The sequence below is a fragment of the Budorcas taxicolor genome, chromosome 8, assembly GCF_023091745.1.
Source record: "Budorcas taxicolor isolate Tak-1 chromosome 8, Takin1.1, whole genome shotgun sequence".
Classification (NCBI taxonomy): Eukaryota; Metazoa; Chordata; class Mammalia; order Artiodactyla; family Bovidae; genus Budorcas; species Budorcas taxicolor.
This window is the reverse complement of record NC_068917.1, coordinates 105,691,436-105,710,204: the sequence shown is the minus strand read 5'-3', so window position 1 is coordinate 105,710,204 and position 18,769 is coordinate 105,691,436. Positions and strand designations below refer to the sequence as shown.

General features: G+C 46.6%; 1 protein-coding gene across 1 annotated transcript; it reads right to left on the bottom strand.

The window, feature by feature from the left end:
- Positions 1-1,643: 1,643 nt before the first annotated feature.
- Positions 1,644-9,919, bottom strand: SLC31A2 (solute carrier family 31 member 2). Its single transcript, XM_052644598.1, has 4 exons — positions 9,835-9,919; positions 5,936-6,002; positions 3,652-3,841; positions 1,644-2,591 (listed from the first exon to the last, which is right to left on the bottom strand). The coding sequence occupies exons 1-4, from the start codon at positions 9,838-9,840 to the stop codon at positions 2,423-2,425; spliced, it is 432 nt and encodes a 143-aa protein (XP_052500558.1). The 5' UTR covers positions 9,841-9,919; the 3' UTR covers positions 1,644-2,422.
- Between the last annotated feature and the right edge of the window lie 8,850 nt (positions 9,920-18,769).

The following is an 18,769-nucleotide window of genomic DNA, read 5'->3' as shown; positions in this document are numbered from 1 at the left end:
GACCATGTAAGCAGTCTTTAAAAAGTAGAATAACTTTAATAAAAATGTTCCCTGATTTTAAATATTTATAAGAACCCAGATTCCACTCCATCTCACCTGCCAATCAGACGTATCCTTTCTGATGATAGCTTTGAGCCTGTCTTCCATCTGTGGGCCTGGGAGGCATAAGAACTACCATTTACCAAACTCTATTGTCTAACAACTAGGCGCTGTTGTGGGGCACTTTACCCAGACTGTCTCATCTCCAGTGGCCCTCACAGAAGATATTTATCCTTTAATAGAGGAGATTGAGGCTTAGAGAGGTAAAGTCACCCGTCCAACCTTACATAGCTAGTAAGCGACAGAACAGGGATGCAAATCCTGGCCGTGGGATTCTGAAGCTGGGGCTCTCGGCCAGCCCAGCAGCATTTGTCCCGGGTTGAGGGAGGAAGGCAGTGTTGTATGTCAGAAATACAGGCTCCTGGGCCCCACCCCAGGTCCCCTGAAACAATTTCCGTCCTGTTAGGGTGAAATCCACACAGCACAGACTTCTCAGCCTCCACTGTCTGCATTCACACCCTTGTTCCACTGGATGCCGTGTGGCCAAAGCCAGTTACTGCCTCAGCCACAGCCCTCATCTGAGCTGATGAGCAGACTCTAGGCCAGGGAGCCTGACCACTTATTAGCTGGGTGACTGTTTGTAGCTGCCTAGCTTCCTCATCTCTGAGACAAGGGCAGAAATACTTTCTACTTTATTGTGGGAATTAAATGAGTTAATACTCTAAAGTGCTTAGAACACTGCCTGTCTGGTAGATAGTAAGTATTATATAGGTGTTTGTTAAAAACAAAAATTTGAGTAGAGAAAATACCACCTTTTGTGACTTGACTCTGAAGACCATTGAAATGCCTACTTTAACCTGGCCATATAAGCCATTTCTCTAGACAGCAGATTTTTTAAAAAGCCCTCCATGCTGTGAAAGCCTCAACTGTATTTAAAGAGACTATCAAACGAAAGAGGCTGCTGATCACCTACAGAAATGATCTCAGCAGTGCCTCAGGGCAGGGGAGGGGTCTTAGCTGGACATGGAAGTGGATGCCTGACCATCCAACTACAAGACTACAAATCTTAACACCAGTTGTGACACTGAGCAGCTTTCCATCTCCCTGCTTATGTGGGGAGAATACACGGATCAGTACTGAAGGCGTCACATAGTATACTTTCTGTTTCAGCTCTTATTGTAACTTTTAAAAGGGGCTTTGATATATTTTTGCTTCTGCCCTCAGGGAGAGAAGGTGCTAATAACAGTGCCGACATGGTCGTTTGTAGTCCATGTGACAGTTCTTTTTCTAATCATTATTTGTTACGTGAACAGAAGAATGGCTTATTGACTAGGCTGGCACTGAGGGTGTCTGCTGAGGGAACAGCGTTTCGGTGCTGGGTTTGCGGAGCACAGAGTTGTCTTCATGGGAGACAGACAGACTCAGGCCCTGGGCAGCCCTACTCAGCTCCTGCAGTTCTCTCTCAGGGTTCCGTGAGCTTGCTGTTTGAATGAGGAGAAACAGAAGACACCCACAGACTATTTAAAAATATATATTTATTAAAATAATTTCTTTTTTAATTCTCAAAGCTTCAGAGCATCTTTCCTCTAGCCCATGAGGTACTTGAGTATAGACATTACAGTAGACAGCAGTGATTTTCTCTCCCTGGGTCTATTCTTTCCTTTTCTTCCAAGCGAAAAGGTTCAATATCTGAAGAGCCCCCACCTAACTCTACTCATTGGCTTGATGGCTTATTTCATCTTCAGTCGATACGCCCTGTGGCTTACTCAGTATTTGAACGAATCATGTTTCCCCACCAGATCACTATGGGTGAGCAGTAAGTAAGAAATAGAAAACATCATGATTGAATATTACTCAGTGAATTCTTGGTTTTGCATTAGGAGGAGGATCAGGATAAGATTAGGGCCACAAAGAGCTCCCCTCCCCGACACCTAATCCGTTTAACTATCATCTTCCCATGGCAGTGCCATCCCATGGGAGGAGCTCACTGTATTTGGAGGGTAGGTCACAGCCCTGGTAACGATCCTGCTTCTTTGCCTTTAGTCAGCTGTCATTTACTTTCGCCCCAGGAGAGGGAAAGGGATCCAGCAAATGCTGCCATGGTTATGAAATCTGCCCCCAGGTTCTGGTCTCCACCCCACCTCCTGTCACAGCAGCCTTCTTAAAGGCACAGAAAGACTTCGCCAGGGCCCTCTGCAGCCTGGCTGAGGAGCGGCAATGGCCTCAGAACTCCAGGGAGCAAGCGCTGGCTTCAGCTGAAAGTTTCCAGGAGCCGGCAACGCCTTGAGAACAGCCAGCAGAAGAAACAGGAGACATGGGGTTCAGGGTCTGGAACGAGGTGCCCCAGGTCCTTCCAGCCCCCAGAGCCCTCACCCTCAACCAGCTAAGTCATGTTGAGAAGTGGATAGGCCAGGTAGTAGCCCACACCTGAGCCCAGGACCACGCCGAAGAAAATCCAGGTGTTGTAGGACATAACCGCCAGCATCATGAAGTAGCCCACGACCACCTGAGCGACGTGGAGCAGAGACTGGCCGAAGTGACACAAAAACCACCTAGATGAACAGGAATGCCCAGTTAATGCCGGCAGAGAGCTGGAAGCTAGGAGTTGGTGTCAGGGAGTGGAAAGAGCAACCAAGGTACAGGACTAGCTTCTTTATAATCCGTACGCTTAACCCAGGAGAGATTTATTTTTAAAGAGATATGTCAGAAACCAGTGATAGAGTAGGGAGGAGGGACTTGTGCAAGGAGTTTGGGATAATCATTTCTCTACCACACTGAGCTCTGAGCTGCCTGGTATCCAGGGCAAAAAGGGAAAATGAGATATGTGATCAATCACATCTGACAAAGGATAATAGAAAATCATCAGTAAGGCAGACATTTCCCCCCTGAATCAACTGTGAGCTGTGAATGGAAGTATTACAATGGAAGAAGCATGGACCCTGGTAACAGACTAATTTCTAGCTCTGCCACGTGCTAACTGTGGCTCAGCATAAGCGTCTTAACCTCTCTGAACTGAAATGTCCTCATCAGTAAAACATATATTAGTAAGGCCAGTATGAAAACACCTCCCTTGCAGCGGGTTTGTGACTGTTCAAGGCCCCCACCTAAGGAGCAGACAGACACAGCACAGCCAGTGCTGTAGAGAGGACAGAATGGGACTCCCCAGTGGCTATCAGAACGGGGAGGGAAGGAAGGAGCAAGAGGTTGCCTTCTACCAAGCTGGTACGCTGCTGACAACAAATTTTTATCGTTTGTATAGAAGAGCTGCAGGTACCATCTTGGGTTTGGAAGCCTTAGTGATCTAAGAAAACCTGCTGTGGTTTGGGGGTGGGCTGAACAGACACCCTTGTTGCTGGACTGAGGCTTGCACCGGAGTCAGAGAGATTGGAGCCTCCCACGTGGCTGTTCAGAGAGCCCCAGCCTGGGTATAAGGAGACCTGGCTGTAGTCCACGTCACTGCCAACTAACTGGAAGCACTTGGGCAAGTTCCGGTCTGTCCCTGGGCCTCAGTTTCCCTTGGATGAAGTGGGGCTAAGTGTCCTGCAGGTCCAGCCTACCTCTCAAGGTGAGTGTGAGCACTCTGCCCATTGCCCCCAACCTCACGTCTGTTACCTGAGAGGGCTTCTGCTGACAGGCAGGGAGTCTGAACTTGAAGAATCCTGGTCTGTCTCTTCGATAAGCTGCTGGCTTGTGGGGATGGACAGGTTCATCAGGGCCTGGTAGAGCAGCCTGGCTTTGCCAACCTTGATGCTTTCATACAACACAGCCAGAAGCAGGATGACCAACACGGAAAGGGCCATGCCTGTCAAAGGAGACTGAGTTACAGAGCCCAGCCAGGCAAACACTGCTCCCCTTCTGGCAGCTTCTCTGGGGACTTGGCACCTCCCCCAACCCTCCCTCTGAATCCATTCCTCCCCCCTTCCCCTCCCATCTTCTTCCCCACTCTTGCTGGGCTCATAACTCCTGTCTCTTTCCCCTTCCAGCCCATTGTTGATGGGAGTGACCTGCTGGAATGTAGCTTTGGGCTCAGCAGGAAAAGCCACCTAACAAAGCCGGGGGCGGGGGGGGGGGGTGGTGGGAGTGGCGGGGAGCATGCCCACCGGCACACCGGCACACCGCCCCACCTGCACCCCAGCAGGCAGCACTGCGTCCTCTGAACACGGTGCATGGGTTCCCTTTAGTTCATGGAGGTCCACCTTATTTCTGTGGCTTCATAATGTCTGTGAAAGATTAGATTCTGCAGAGATGGCCGCCTCGCTCTATCCCACCCCACACGCTCTTTTTACAGTGGCAGCATTCCTGCCATCAAGGGGTGGCATCTGTGTTCCCTCCCCTTGTCCCAGAAGACCTCTGGGACTGCCTCAGCCAATAAAGGTGGAAATGATGCTCTCTGACTTCCAAAGCTAGGTCTTAAAAACTAGGCTTTTTTTTTTTTTTTTACCTTGTTCTTGCTGTCTCCCTTTTTTCCCCTACCTTTTTCTCTTGGGACACTCACTCTGGGAACCTAGCCACCTTGCCACAAAGACCTCAGCCAACAACCCCTGCTGAGGTCCTAGCTATCAACCAGCATCAATTTTGATCAATGCCTGTAGTGATGGGCATTTGGGCTTCTTCCAGTCTATTTTTATTCCTTTTATCTTATTTTTTGATGGTACTCAACACAATTTATTGAATGAATAAATTAAGAACTAAGAATTGACACTTCCAAAACACAGTGATTTTTAAATTGTTTTATTTTTATTTATTTATTTAAATTAATTTTTTTTAAATTGAAGGATAGTTGCTTTACAGAATTTTGTTGTCTTCTGCCATTAAATGACATTGTTTTAAATGGACCTGAGCTCTGTAGAACTGGATTATTCATAATCTTTGCCTTTGCCACTATCATTGCTGATCTAAGAACAGTCCTCTTATCACTTTTATTTTATAATCTGCCTACCAAGCTAGAGTTAACAAAACCACATGTCCTATTTCAAAGTAACTTTTTGAGAAACATGTATTATTTCTGTTAACAGAGGTAATAACAGACTTTGTAACTAAATAAAGCTACTCAACTAGGAAACGACGCATCCTGCTCTGTTTCTTTGTTCCTTCTATTATGTTACAATGCCTTCCATAGTCTATCCCCAGGTTGTAGGTAGATATATTGTGATCACAGCAATTTCCATCCATAGGTTGCCAGCAGAGATTATAAGCCCAGAAATTAAAAATGGTGAAAGACTGAAGAAAACAAATATGAGTCAGGTCTAACAGGTATAGGGGGAGAAAGTATAAAGAGCTGGAGAGAGAGAGAAGATCAGAGAAAATGGGCAGATGGGAGACGTGGACTCTTCACAGAGACAACTGGATCCCTGCAGTGAAAGCTCTGGTCTCAGCAGTCTATTTTTAACATGTAAGTGCTTAAGTGGAAACACAACTCCATCATGAATTAGTGCCCAACTCTGCCTTTTCAAGTCAAAGGAATACTCGTCTCTTTCAAATTTATGTCTCACTTGAGGTCAAAGGCTGCAGCAGCTACTCCGGGCTTCTGAGCTGACACTAGACAGTGAACCCTGTATGAAGGAGGTGCTAGGAGGCACCAAGAGGGCCTGATCTATGTGTCCCTGGACAAGTCTTTCCCCCTCTCTGGGTGTCACCCTCTCTGGGTGTCAGTTCCTTCCCCTGTAATGGAGGGGGAAGCTGCACCCTCGTGCCTCTCTCTGGGCCTCACAAAGAGCTCTTTGCAGTCTGAAGGGCAGAGATTCCAAATGGAATGACAAATGCAAAGTTACCGCTCAATATTTATGGAAGAAGAGTCAGGCTCCCGAAAATGTCCACAGAGCATAACAATAATGAGAACCTGGGTTCCCACTGCCCAGGTTACTCAGTCTACAAGTCTGGGCTTCCCAATTCTTACCTGTAGGACTGTGGATGCTCCAGAAATCAAAGAGAAGCACTACCTCATCTGAGAAGATGAAATGCATCTGAAAGAGAAGGGACTGCGTCAGAGGGGGCTTAGGGCAGTGGAAATCATGTTCCCGATTGCTCTCCAGCAACCTCTTCTAAAGACCCAGGAAAACAAGGTCACTGGATTTAAGTGCTGGAAAGGCCATTAGAAGCCATCAGAGCCAACTGAAGCCAGACAGGGCAGGGAACTGCCCAGGGTCCCACAGTGGGTGAGCAGTAGAGCTAGAATTGAGCTGGCCTGTTCCAGGTAGGGGCTTCCCTGGTGACTCAGATGGTAAAGAATCTGCCTGCAATGCGGGAGGCCTGGGTTTGATCCCTGGGTTGGGAAGATCCCCTGGAGGAGGGCATGGCAACCCACTCCAGTATTCCTGCTTGGAGAATCCCCACGGACAGAAGAGCCTGGTGGGCTACAGTCCATAGGGATGCAAAGAGTCAGACATGACTGAGCTACTGAGCACAGCACAGTACCTGGTACATGTAAGGTGCTTGAGGGTGCCCATCCTCACTGGACCAACCAGTCACAGTGCTTTCAGTCATGCAGAGATGACTCCTTTGTGCCCTTGAAAGGCAATGAGGACGTGCTAAGCTGAGGACTGACTGCCTCTTCTTACCCCCAGGGCCCCAGCCATTCTGTTCCAGCAGTGTTTATCATGGATGAGCCCAGGGTCAGCTGTCTTCAGTGTGTACTGCACACCTGTTCACCCCAAATTCACTAAACAGTTGCTGAGCCTAATCCCATGCCCAGCATTATGGAGAGAGATTAATGTGTCTGCCCTTGATGAGCTCACAGTCTTATGGAAAGAATGAAGGTAGAAGCAAAGAGCACGCAGCACCTGTCTGAAGGCTCTTCTCAAAGAGCAGCTGGTCCACCCTGTGTTCTGGGTGGCATAAAGAGCTTTGCATATAATATCTCACTTCACCACAATCTTCTGTGTGGCAGGGCCAATTAGGTCCATCGTATAAGAAAGAAAACAGGGAACTGGGCTCTGAAAAGTAATTTGCCGAAGGTCACAAAGCTAGTATTAATAAGTTGGCAGAACTGGGATTCAAACCCGAGTCGAGTTAGATGCCAAAGCCCCATCCGTCTATGCTGCCTCTCAGTGACCAAGAGAAGAGGACAAGATGGGAACTGAATGGGATTCTAAATGCCTGCATCAGGCTTAATGATTGGCAAGATTAAAGCCAGAGAAATCAGTCAGCTCACACTCTCAAAGAAGGGATGTTTCCCTCCTGTCACCGGGTGAGACCTCAACCAGCAGAAGCACTGTCAGTGCCCAGCTATAGCCAAGCAGATCCTGGCTGAGTTGGGATCAGCTGGTGGAAGACTTCACTTTCAAAGACAATGGCCAAATATTAGAATCTCCAAATGCCAGAGTGACAAGTGTCCCGAAAGTTTTTAAAATGGAGACGTAATTGACAAATAATGTATTCATTTCAGGTGTACAACATGATTCCATATATGTGTATATTGCAAAATGGTCACCACAAGAAGTCTAGTTAACATCCATCATGACAATTACAATGTTTCTTTCTTGTGATAAGAACTTTAAAGGTCTACTCTTAGCAACCTTCAAATCTACAGTACAGTATTATTAACTAGTCACCCTGCTATTATATCTCCAGAACATTTTCTCAGAGAATTTTTAGTCCCCTGGTTTTCACCTTTTTCCCCCACAGAACACTGACAAAATGTTCCTTGCAACTCCACAATATAAAACACAGGGCTTTTGGTGAAGAGGGGAGAGAGGTCTGAGCTCTGCTGAAATTCAATGTGAAAAACACTGATCTGGTCCAATGCTAGTCCCTTTCTAACCACTTCTCATTTGCAGATGGGTAAAAGGAGTTCCAAAAGGGGAAAGGATTTGTCCAAAACCTCGTAAGATGAAAACTGAAAGCTAGAAAGTCTTTAAAAAATCATGTTGAATAATTTTAAAATAAAGATAGCTTTTTATCTCCCTAATATGAAAGTGATACTTGCTTAATGGAAAAAGCTGAAACAGTACCAAAAAGAAAGTAAAAAATTATTTTGAGTCCTACTACCCAGAGATAAGAGTATCCACTGAGGTGGCAAAATGTTCACAACAAATTGATGGGGAAAAACAAATAGGTGCAAGTCATCCTGTGAAGCTGCATTTACACTGGAATTGCTCTCAGGGAATTTCAGAAGCCTGCAGCTCCATCTCTGCAGCTGGAGTGAGGTGTGGCGCTTTGACCCCTCCTCCAACTTCATTTGATAAAGCAGCTGGCATGACTGGAACGTCCCCTGTGGCTAATTAATCAGAGAGGTTCCAAAACTGGGATCTTTCTGTCATCCTTAGGCTTGGGTCAGCTATCTCAGCGACCCCAAACAATTTTCGCAGTAGATCGGAACACCCCCACAGGCTGTGCTAGGGGTGCAGGTGCTGGAGACAAATGAGACAAGTCCTTGGCCCCCAAGGAGCACCTGTTTGTTAGGGGAGAGGGAGTGAAAAAAATAGTACAAAGGGGTTTATGTGTTCAGCAAGGGGGAGGCCCGGGGAGTGGGGCATCTGGGGGTACTGGGGACGGAAGATCCCTGGAAGACACCTAACCCAGCCAGGGAGGCAGGTGGCTAGGACATCTTCTGAAGCAGGAAGCAGTCAGGGCAGATGGACAGTGCAGGTTTTCCAAGCTGCAAGTGTCCACACAGAGCGTCCACCCCACTGGGGAGTGAGGGGCCCAAAGGAGGGACAAAGACTCACCTCTCTTGCCTTTTCACCCGTGAAAAAGATTCAAATCAGCACACCCTGACTTGGAGCTGCAGTTTTCAGTCAAAGAGCCCTGTGGTCAGACACGCAAGGGGCGGGCCTCTCATCCAGTTTCACAGCTTTGGATAAACCAGGGTCTCGAGTAGCTAATTTATGTGTGTCTGGTTCAGGGCCCCACCCTGTGGGGAGGGGCGACGGGGAAAAAGACAGCAATCACGGGACTTGTTTCTTTATTTTCTCATTTGGAGTTACTCACACTTTGAGAATCCCAGGGACAGAGGAACCTGGAAAACTACCGTCCATTGCCTCGCAAAAGAGTCTGACACTACATGGCAACTAAACAACAACAACAACAAGCACTTCCAGAAAAGCGCCCTCATTGATAAGCCAAAGAGTTTAGGGGCAGATTAAGGTCCCAGTCCTAGCACTGCCTGGCTGGGGAACTTTTCATATAAACCCTTCCCATCTGTTTCCCCTTTTAGAGGGCCGTCGGGAGTTGGGTGTGTGCGTTTGACTAAATGACCTGCGCTTATTCTTCCTGGAGGAAGAAAACTGTGTACATGATTTATTCATAGACCGAAGAGTTTGCAAGCTGTCAATTCTCTCCAGCCCAGGTGAACTCTACCAAGAAAACTAGTTTATCTGAAACGCTATTTCCAACCCAAGTGTAAGAGGATGGAAAGTGGCAAGCTCTGTTTGTTTTTTTCTCCGAAAAAATCAGATCACGAACTTGCGAAGGCAGGGAACCGCCCGGGGGTGTGTGTAGGCGAGCCCCGCCGCCGGCTGAAGTGCTCCGAGAATTCCCTCCTCACGGGCGCCGCCCCGCAATCTCCCCCAAGTCACCGCGCCCAGAGCAGGGGGAACCCCCGCCCGGCTGTCTTCACCCAGCGTACCCCGACCCTCATCCGCTGACTGCTAGTCAAGCCGGACTGACTCCCAGCAGGAGGAGCAAATAAAAACCCCAAAGCCCCGGCCAGCGCTCCCGCTCCCGATGGTGACACCGCTGCCAGCACACCCCCTCACCGGCCCCCTGCCAGGGGCACCGCGGGATGCCCGGGGTCGCCTGCTCCAAGGTCCCAGCGCCCACCCCGCGGCCGCTCCTCCAGGAGGCGCCCGGACTCACCGCCATGGTGAGCGTGCTGGGCGGCCGGGCGCCGGGGCCGCGTCTGCTCGCTCGGGACTGGGGCTCCGAGCCCGAACAGCCGCTGCGATCGCGACCCGGGCTGCGCGGTCACGTGGTCCGGGCGAGGCGCGCGCGCGGGCGCCTGGGACTTGTGGTCCCCACAGTGTCCCCGCATCCTCGGGCGCACCCACCGGCCGGACCTCCTGCCGAGCTCCCAGAAGGGAGCGGAGCCGGCCTCTGGGCCAGAGCCGCCAGCACAGCACAGCGGGGTCCCTTCTGCCTTCCCTTTGGGCCCCTTCCTGTTTTGCACTTGACTTGTCTTTCCATTATCATAAAAGGATTTATTGCTTGTTATAATAAACAGCTTAGCACCTGTTAAGTCCATCTTCTGGACGTGATAACAAGAAGTTAGAAGTAAATTAATGAAATTATGCCCCAAGCTTTTCATGTAACCATCCTTCTTCTTTTTCTTCTTCTTCTCCTTTTTCTTATTTTTTTTTCCCCCAATCTGAAATGAAAAGCAATACACGGTTGTAATTTTAATTTGTATTTCTTTAATAACTAGGATGGTAAACTTTTTTTTTATTGGTGTAGCCGTTTTTCTGTATTCTCTGTCCATTTCATCCATCCTGCTTGGGGTGGGGAGAGTTTTATAGGGGATGAGGGATTTTTAACAGTATTTAATTTAAAATATATTTAGTAGCGACTTCACTTTCACTTTTCACTTTCATGCATTGGAGAAGGAAATGGCAGCCCACTCCAGTGTTCTTGCCTGGAGAATCCCAGGGACGGGGGAGCCTGGTTGGCTGCCGCCTATGGGGTTGCACAGAGTCGGACACAACTGAAGCAACTTAGCAGCCGCAGCAGCAACCCTTTGCCAGTCCTTCTAGGAGGAAAGTGGCTTCTTAGAGAAACCTTACCAGAGGCAGCACTAGCAGACTTTGAACCTGGAATATGACTTCATTTCAAATCCTGCGCCAACAAGAACTGGCTGCAGGACCTCCAGGAAATGGCTTTACATTTCTGAGCCTTGGTTTCCTGGTGGGTAAAATGGAAAGAATAATAGAAGCGTGTCAAGTGAAGTCTTGCGTGTTAAATCCTCATCAGAGAACCTGGCAGTCAGAGCTTGCTCAAAAAATGGTAGCCATTGTCATCCTTAGCAGCAAATATTTCCGTTCTGTTGTAACTGAACAAGATCCTGTGGTTCCTTCCTGGGACAGACCCTCCCTACCTCCTCTGCCTGCCTCACCTTTATAGAAAACTTCATCTCCTAAGTCTCTCCTGAGCCACAAAAACCTGACTCAAGAATTAGTGACTGAAAGGGGGAACATGTAGTGACAAAAATTGGGTACTGAACCAGGAGAAACTGGTAAGAACTTAAAAAAAAAATCGGCCGTATGGCAGTCACAGAATCTTAAGTTCCTTCCTGAAGTATCTAGATAACAGTATCTGATGCAAATTTCCTGAGTTGTTTTGCAGATGCTACATAGAAGTTAACATTAGATGACCGTGAGTGTGTAACCCCCAGACCTGCTGGAGCCTGAGGGTTAATATTGTTGACCCCTGTGACACCCCCCTGTTACCTCACCATCAACCAGTCAGAGAATTGTGCACAAGCTGATCACACACCCTGCAACTCCTCTCCCTCACCTTGTCTTTAAGAGTGCTTCCCCAGAGGGACTTCACTGGTGGTCCAGTGGTTAAGAATCTGCCTTGCAATGCAGGGGACATGGGTTCACCTGGTTGGGGAACTAAGATCCCACATGCTATGGAGCAACTAAACCAGAATGCTGTAGCTACTAAGCCTGTGTTCTACAACCTGTGTTTCACAACTAGAGAGAAAAGATCCCACATGACATGTGGAAGACCCTGCATGCTGTAACTAAGATGCAGTGCAGACAAATAATTTTTTTTTTTAATGCTTCCCTGAAACCCATTAGGGATTTTGAGTCCTTTTGAGCATTACCCGCCCTGTTCTTCATGCTCAGCCCTGCAATAAACCTTTCTCTGCTCCAAACTCTGACGTTTCGGTTTGTTTGGTTTTACTGTGCACTGGGCGCATGAACTTGGGTTCGACAACACTATGAGAGGAAGCCACTTCAGAGGCCAAGCCACTTGCACAGGGCCACACAGCTTCTAAGGGCCTCAGTCTGAAAGGCAGTAAGTGTTAAGGGAAATTGGGTTGGGCAGCCTCAGGGAAAAGCATGGGGCCAGCACTGTGAAGGGGTCGCAGGGGGATGGCCTCGGCTGTCAGGGATGTGCCAGGCCCCATGGAGGAAGCAATGGGGAGAAGAGGTGTTCTTGAAGCATCCGGGCCTCTGGAGCTTGGTGATTTGGGTGTAATTTCTCACCTCTCTGGGTCTCACCTGGGCAACAGAAATAAGAGGACTTAACCTTCACACTAGCAGGCTCCCATGCACTCCCCCACCTTCCATCAAAGGATTTTCAACACAGCTTTATTCATTTGACTATTTTTGTTGGCTTTGTTACAATCTGATGAACTTCACACTTAGTTCTCACTTCCTCGTTTGTGTTATAACAGTCCTCAAGTTCTAAAGTGCCCCTTTACTTCCTGATCTCCCAAAGACGTCCCTCCTCCGGCGCCCAGAGAACAGAATCCCAGTTCATAATGGTAACACCGTAGATAGCCAAGCCTCAGTCCATGGCAAGAGATTCTTTCCGGATTCTGTACTAGTAGGCTCCCCTTCTCCTGAGAAACAGCAGAGAATCTGCCCTTGTCTTTCCAGCGCACACCTACAGCCCCAGGACAGGACAGAATCCCCAGTCAGAAAAGACGGTGCTGCCTCAGTTATCACAGAGATCAGCCAGGGTCCCTTTAAACTGGGTGCTCAGCTCATGCCTGCTCAGTTGGTGGAGGGAAAATTCAGCCAGTCATTTCTCCTGTTGAGGTTCGGTGGAGGAACTTGATGTCTCATGAAAAGTCTACAAAATATTACTTCTGCAGAATATCTGGCTTTGATGTGCAGATAAGTCTGTGTGACCCCATGGGCACTGCTATCCCTCTCTGGGCCTTTCTGAAATGGAGAACCTCTAACCGCTCCTTCATATACTAATAATCTACAGTTATAAGGGAGCTTGAGGTTGGGGTTGAATACTTTATGGCTAGGATTTTTGCCATGTAGCTCCATTCAGCTAACTTTCCTTGTTCTTCCACAAACCTCTGCTATTATATACATACATACATACATACATATATATATATATATATATATATATATATATATGCTATGAGTAGCATAATGTATAATACATACATAATACATAACACAACATTATGCATCTGAGCTGTGCAGCGTAGGGGGAGTATGCACACTGGAGGTTGATGAGGTTGGGGGAAGCAGGAGCCAGGCCACCAACAACCTGAAGTCCATGTTTAAAGCCAGGACTTTGGGACTTCCCTGGTGGTCTAGTGGTTAAGATGCTGAGTTCCTAGTTCAGGGGGCTCCGGTTCCATCCCTGGTCAGGGAACTAGAGCCAGCATGCCATGATTACGATCTGGCACAGCTGACTAAGTAAATAATAATAGTAAAGTCAGAAATTCTATGACAAAGAACCACTAAAATGTTTTTCCCCACTGGGCAAGGTTCCCCAAAGAGGGATCAAACCCATGACCCCTGCATTTGTAACATGGATTCTTAACTACTGGACCACCAGGAAAGTTCCCCAAAGTGGTTTTTAATGTATGCTTTTCTCCCTGCAGTTTCCCTTTTCTTTCCCAAATGTCACTCTGTTAGTGAGGTCTGCTCTGACCACTGATTTAAAACTGCAATCTTTTGTATCCCTCACCAACCATTGCCACCCACCCCCCATCTTACTCTGCTTTATTGTTTTTCCATGGCAAGCGTCACTGGCTAGTAAGTATCCTGTTTAATTTGGTTACCTAGTGTTCCTTTCTCTGCACTCAAATGGAACCTCAAGAACAGGGATTTCTGTGTTTTTATTCAAGAAGGCACTCCCAGTCCCTACAAGAGCTCATGTTACAACATGCACTGTCTGCTAGCATTCGTTGAATGAATCAGCACACTCCAGCAGGCATGTGCTTCATTGCTTCAGAAGAAGGAAGTGGTAGAAACCAAGGCAGCTTCTGGATGTGATGGTTTTATTTCCCATGAGACTGTGGCAGGTTTGGGGAGGTTTGTGGGAGCAGTTAGAAAATAATTTGTGAAGAAGCACAGGAAAAATCAGGGATACCCTCCCCCAACCCACAGAATACCCCAGCCCAGAAGAGGGAGCTTGGAGCGAGGGGCCTCTGGGTCACCAGGGGAGGAACAGTGACAGACGAGACAGAGGGCCATGCCCCAGCTCTGGAAAAGCGCAGCTGCGAAGTCATGAGGCCTTGCAGCCCATAATAATGGTAGCAAACCCAAGCATGGCCCTTCCTCCCAAACTCACAGAGCAGGGGTGGAGAGACTACCTACCAGTCATACCAAAAAACACACAACCTGTTTCAGTTCAGTTCAGTTGTTCAGTTGTGTCCGACTCTTTGCATCCCCATGGACTGCAGCACGCCAGGTTTCCCTGTCCATCACCAACTCCCAGAGCTTGCTCAGACTTCATGGCCAACAAGTCAGTGATGCCATCCAACCATCTCATCCTCTGTCATCCTCTTCTCCTCCTGCCTTCAAGCTTTTCCAGCATCAGGGTCTTTTCCAATGGGTCAGTTCTTCACATTGGATTGCCAAAGTATTGGAGTTTCAGCTTCAACATCAGTCCTTCCAATGAACACTCAGGACTGATCTCCTTTAGGATGGACTGGTTTGCAATCCAAGGGACTCTCAAGAGTCTTCTCCAACAGCACAGTTCAAAAGTATCAATTCTTCGGCATTCAGTTTTCTTTATAGTCCAACTCTCACATCCATACATGATTACTGGTAAAACCATAGCTTTGACTAGATGGACCTTTGTTGGCAAAGTAATGTCTCTGTTTTTTAATTTTCTGTCAAGGTTGGTCATGACTTTTCTTGCAAGGAGTAAGCGTCTTTTAATTTCATGGCTACAGTCACCATCTGCAGTGATTTGGGAGCCCAAGAAAATAAAGTCTATCACTGTTTCCACTGTTTCCCCATCTATTTGCCATGAAGTGATGGGACTGGATGCCATGATCTTCATTTTTTGAATGTTGAGTTTTAAGCCAGCTTTTTTACTCTCCTGTTTCACTTTCATAAAGAGGTTTTTTTAGTTCTTCTTTGCTTTCTGCCATAAGGGTGGTTTCATCTGCATATCTGAGGTTATCGATATTTCTCCTGGCCATCTTGATTCCAGCTTGTGCTTCATCCAGCCTGGCATATCACATGATGTACTCTGCATATAAGTTAAATAAGCAAGGTGACAATATACAGCCTTGACGTACTCCTTTCCCAATTTGGAACCAGTCTGTTTCAATTCAGTTCAGTTCAGTTCACTTGCTCAGTTGTGTCCGACTCTTTGCGACCCCATGGATTAACTATTGTTAATACAGCACGCCAGGCCTCCCTGTCCATCACCAACTCCTGGAGTTCACCCAAACCCATGTCCATCTAGTCCGTGATGCCATCCAGCCACCTCATCCTCTGTCGTCCCCTTCTCCCTGCCCCCAATCCCTCCCAGCATCAGAGTCTTTTCCAATGAGTCAACTCTTCGCATGAGGTGGCCAAAGTATTGGAGTTTCAGCTTTAGCATCAGTTCTTCCACTGAATACCCAGGACTGATCTCCTTTAGAATGGACTGGTTGGATCTCCATCCAGTCCGAGGGACTCTCAAGAGTCTTCTCCAACACCACAGTTCAAAAGCATCAATCCTTCAATGCTCAGCTTTCTTCACAGTCCAACTCTCACATCCATACATGACCACTGAAAAAATCATAGCCTTGACTAGACGGACCTTTGTTGACAAAGTAATGTCTCTGCTTTTGAATATACTATCTAGGTTGGTCATAACTTTCCTTCCAAGGAGTAAGCTTCTTTTAATTTCATGGCTGCAATCACCATCTGCAGTGATTTTGGAGCCCCCAAAAATAAAGTCTGACATTGTTTCCACTGTTTCCCCATCTATTTCCCATGAAGTGATGGGACCGGATGCCATGATCTTAGTTTTCTGAATGTTGAGCTTTAAGCCAACTTTTTCACTCTCCTCTTTCACTTTCATCAAGAGGCTTTTAGCTCCTCTTCACATTCTGCCATAAGGGTGGTGTCATCTGCATATCTGAGGTTAATGATATTTCTTCTGGCAATCTTGATTCCAGCTTGTGCTTCTTCCAGCCCAGCGTTCCTCACGATGTACTCTGCATAGAAGTTAAATAAGCAGGGTGACAATATACAGCCTTGACATACTCCTTTCCCAATTTGGAACCAGTCTGTTGTTCCATGTCCAGTTCTAACTGTTGCTTCGTGACCTGCATACAGATTTCTCAAGAGGCAGGTCAGGTGGTCTGGTATTCCCATCTCTTTCAGAATTGTCCAGAGTTTATTGTGATCCACACAGTCAAAGGCTTTGGCATAGTCAAAAAAGCTCTTAGGTGATATAAACTGGATTAGACTTTCTTTAGGCGTTGCTAATTATCAACTGAATAACCTATTTAATACTTTAAAAGGAGATCCTGATTTAAATAGCCCTCGTTCACTATCTCAAGAGGCATGAGAACTCTATTTAGTGAAAATAAATTACAAAAACAATTTCTTACTCCCATCAAACTAGATTTACCTCTAGAATTATTTATACTCCCCTCTCTTCATTCTCCCACAGGACTTCTTGCCCAACAAGAACACCCAGTAGAATGGATCTATACCCGTTTTAGGGGAATAAAGTCACTTACACCCTACCTTGATTTAATTGCTCTAATCATTATCAATGGAAGAAATAGGACTAAAACTCTAATTGGCTCTGATCCTCATAAAATTGTAATACCTATCAATAAATCTCAAATTGAGAACGCATTACAAACTCCTACTGATTTCCAAATAGCTTTTACTCGTGGTAATGAGTAGGCTGATAAACTGGTTTCCTTTGCTATTCTGGAGGAACAGCATGCTCTGTTCCATAACAATGCTGGCTCCCTACACCAGCTATACTGCCAGTATAAATCGCATACTGCCAGGCTAAAGAAATTATTAGTAATTGATCTACTTGTAGACCCTACATCTTTGACCCATCGCCCAAGGTGTTAATCCTCGCAGTTTGCAACCTAATGAACTATGACAAATGGATGTAACTCATTGCCCTGAACTTTCTCCATTTTCTTTCTTGCCTGTCTGTATGAACAGTAATTCTTCTTTTATTTGGGCCACACCTCTTCGTGGTGAAGCTACACAGCATGTTATAACTCATTTATTAGCCTGTTTTGCTGTAACTGGAACTCCTAGTTCTATAAAAACAGACAATGGCCCTGCCTATATTTCTAGACACTTTAAACATTTTTTACAGTTTTTTTCTATTAAACATATTACAGGTACTCCTTATAATCCACAGGCACAAGGCATAGTCAAACAAGCACATCACACACTAAAGTTGCAAATAAAAAAATTTTTAAAGGGGGAATACACAAGGTACACTACTGTCTTCCTTATCGAAAGCAGACTTTACTAGATTCCAACAAAAGATATTTTCTAAACCTATAACTATTGTTAATACAGCTTTATTTGTTTTAAAATTTTTTAACTTACCACAGGGAGATATCTTAACAAGAGCAGAAAAACATTTCAAGGAATTGAAGGACACTTCTCTTCCTCTGCCCATTTGGTACCAAGACGGGTTAACAAAACAATGGAAATCTGGGAAACTAATCTTGCAGGGAAAGGGGTATGCTTGCATTTCCCCAGATGGATCCAGCAAACTCACATGGCTTCCTCCTCGGAAGATTCAGCGCAAGGCAGGCCTTGGCCTTCAAAATGGAGACGGGACAACAAGGACCCCAGAAGGAAGAGATTCCAGTGTGGGCCATGGTGGCTCTGAAGATCTCCAGGAAGCACTGCTATCAGCGGCATCACCCCTATGGTCTCCCCACTTGGGGACAAATAAAAACTCTTACCAATCGAGCTGAAAATTTGGTCCCTCAACAGGGAATGCCTCGGAGCCCTGAATACATTCTCCTGGCAATGCTCAGTCTCCTGGCCTGTCCCCATTCTAACTAATCATGCTTCCTGGGCTTACATACCAACCCCCATCTACTACAGGTGGTCGAATGGATGGAGAGAGGACCAATCGTTTCAACTAATGACTCTATACATATGCCTTCTCCTTGGAGCATTAAAGGGCCCTCACACTCTGAAGAAGAAGGAAAACTAACTAACATTTCTCTAGGTTATGAAGTCCTTCCTTTGTGCATGGGCCCAGCAGAATTATGCATAAATGTTAGCCGACAAACTTGGGCTTTCGCCCTGCCTCCCCAAAAGGATTTTTGGACGTTGCTTGGGTTATTTACTGCCCTTTCTTTGTCTGTGAACCATATTTATACTACTGAGACTGTAGGGAAAGAGTTAGGGAAAGAACAAAGAACGTCATGCAAAGGGTTTACTCATAAGAACTTTACATATACTCCTGTTCATTGGGACAAATGTCAAGCCAAATCAGGAACATTAATGTTTGTGGCTAATCATACGATTGTCGATTGGGGACCCCATGGTATGTGGTTATCTAACTGCTCAGATGATGTTAACAGCACTGTGTGTGACTATGCTATTCAAGCGGCATGGAAAATTAAAGACACTACGATGGAGCATTACCATGATAAAGGACTTCTTGGGCGGCTTGACGGTTGATTAGCCCCACCTCGTCCTAGGATTGTCCTCGATAAACAGAGTGGGCCTGAACTTGGAAACTTGCTGCGAGCACCGAAGAACTTGGGACTTGGACCGGACATTTCACAGGGACCAGTCATAGTTACAGTAACTATTTTTTCACTATAATCAATCATATATACAGGCCTGTGTCTCACTCCCTT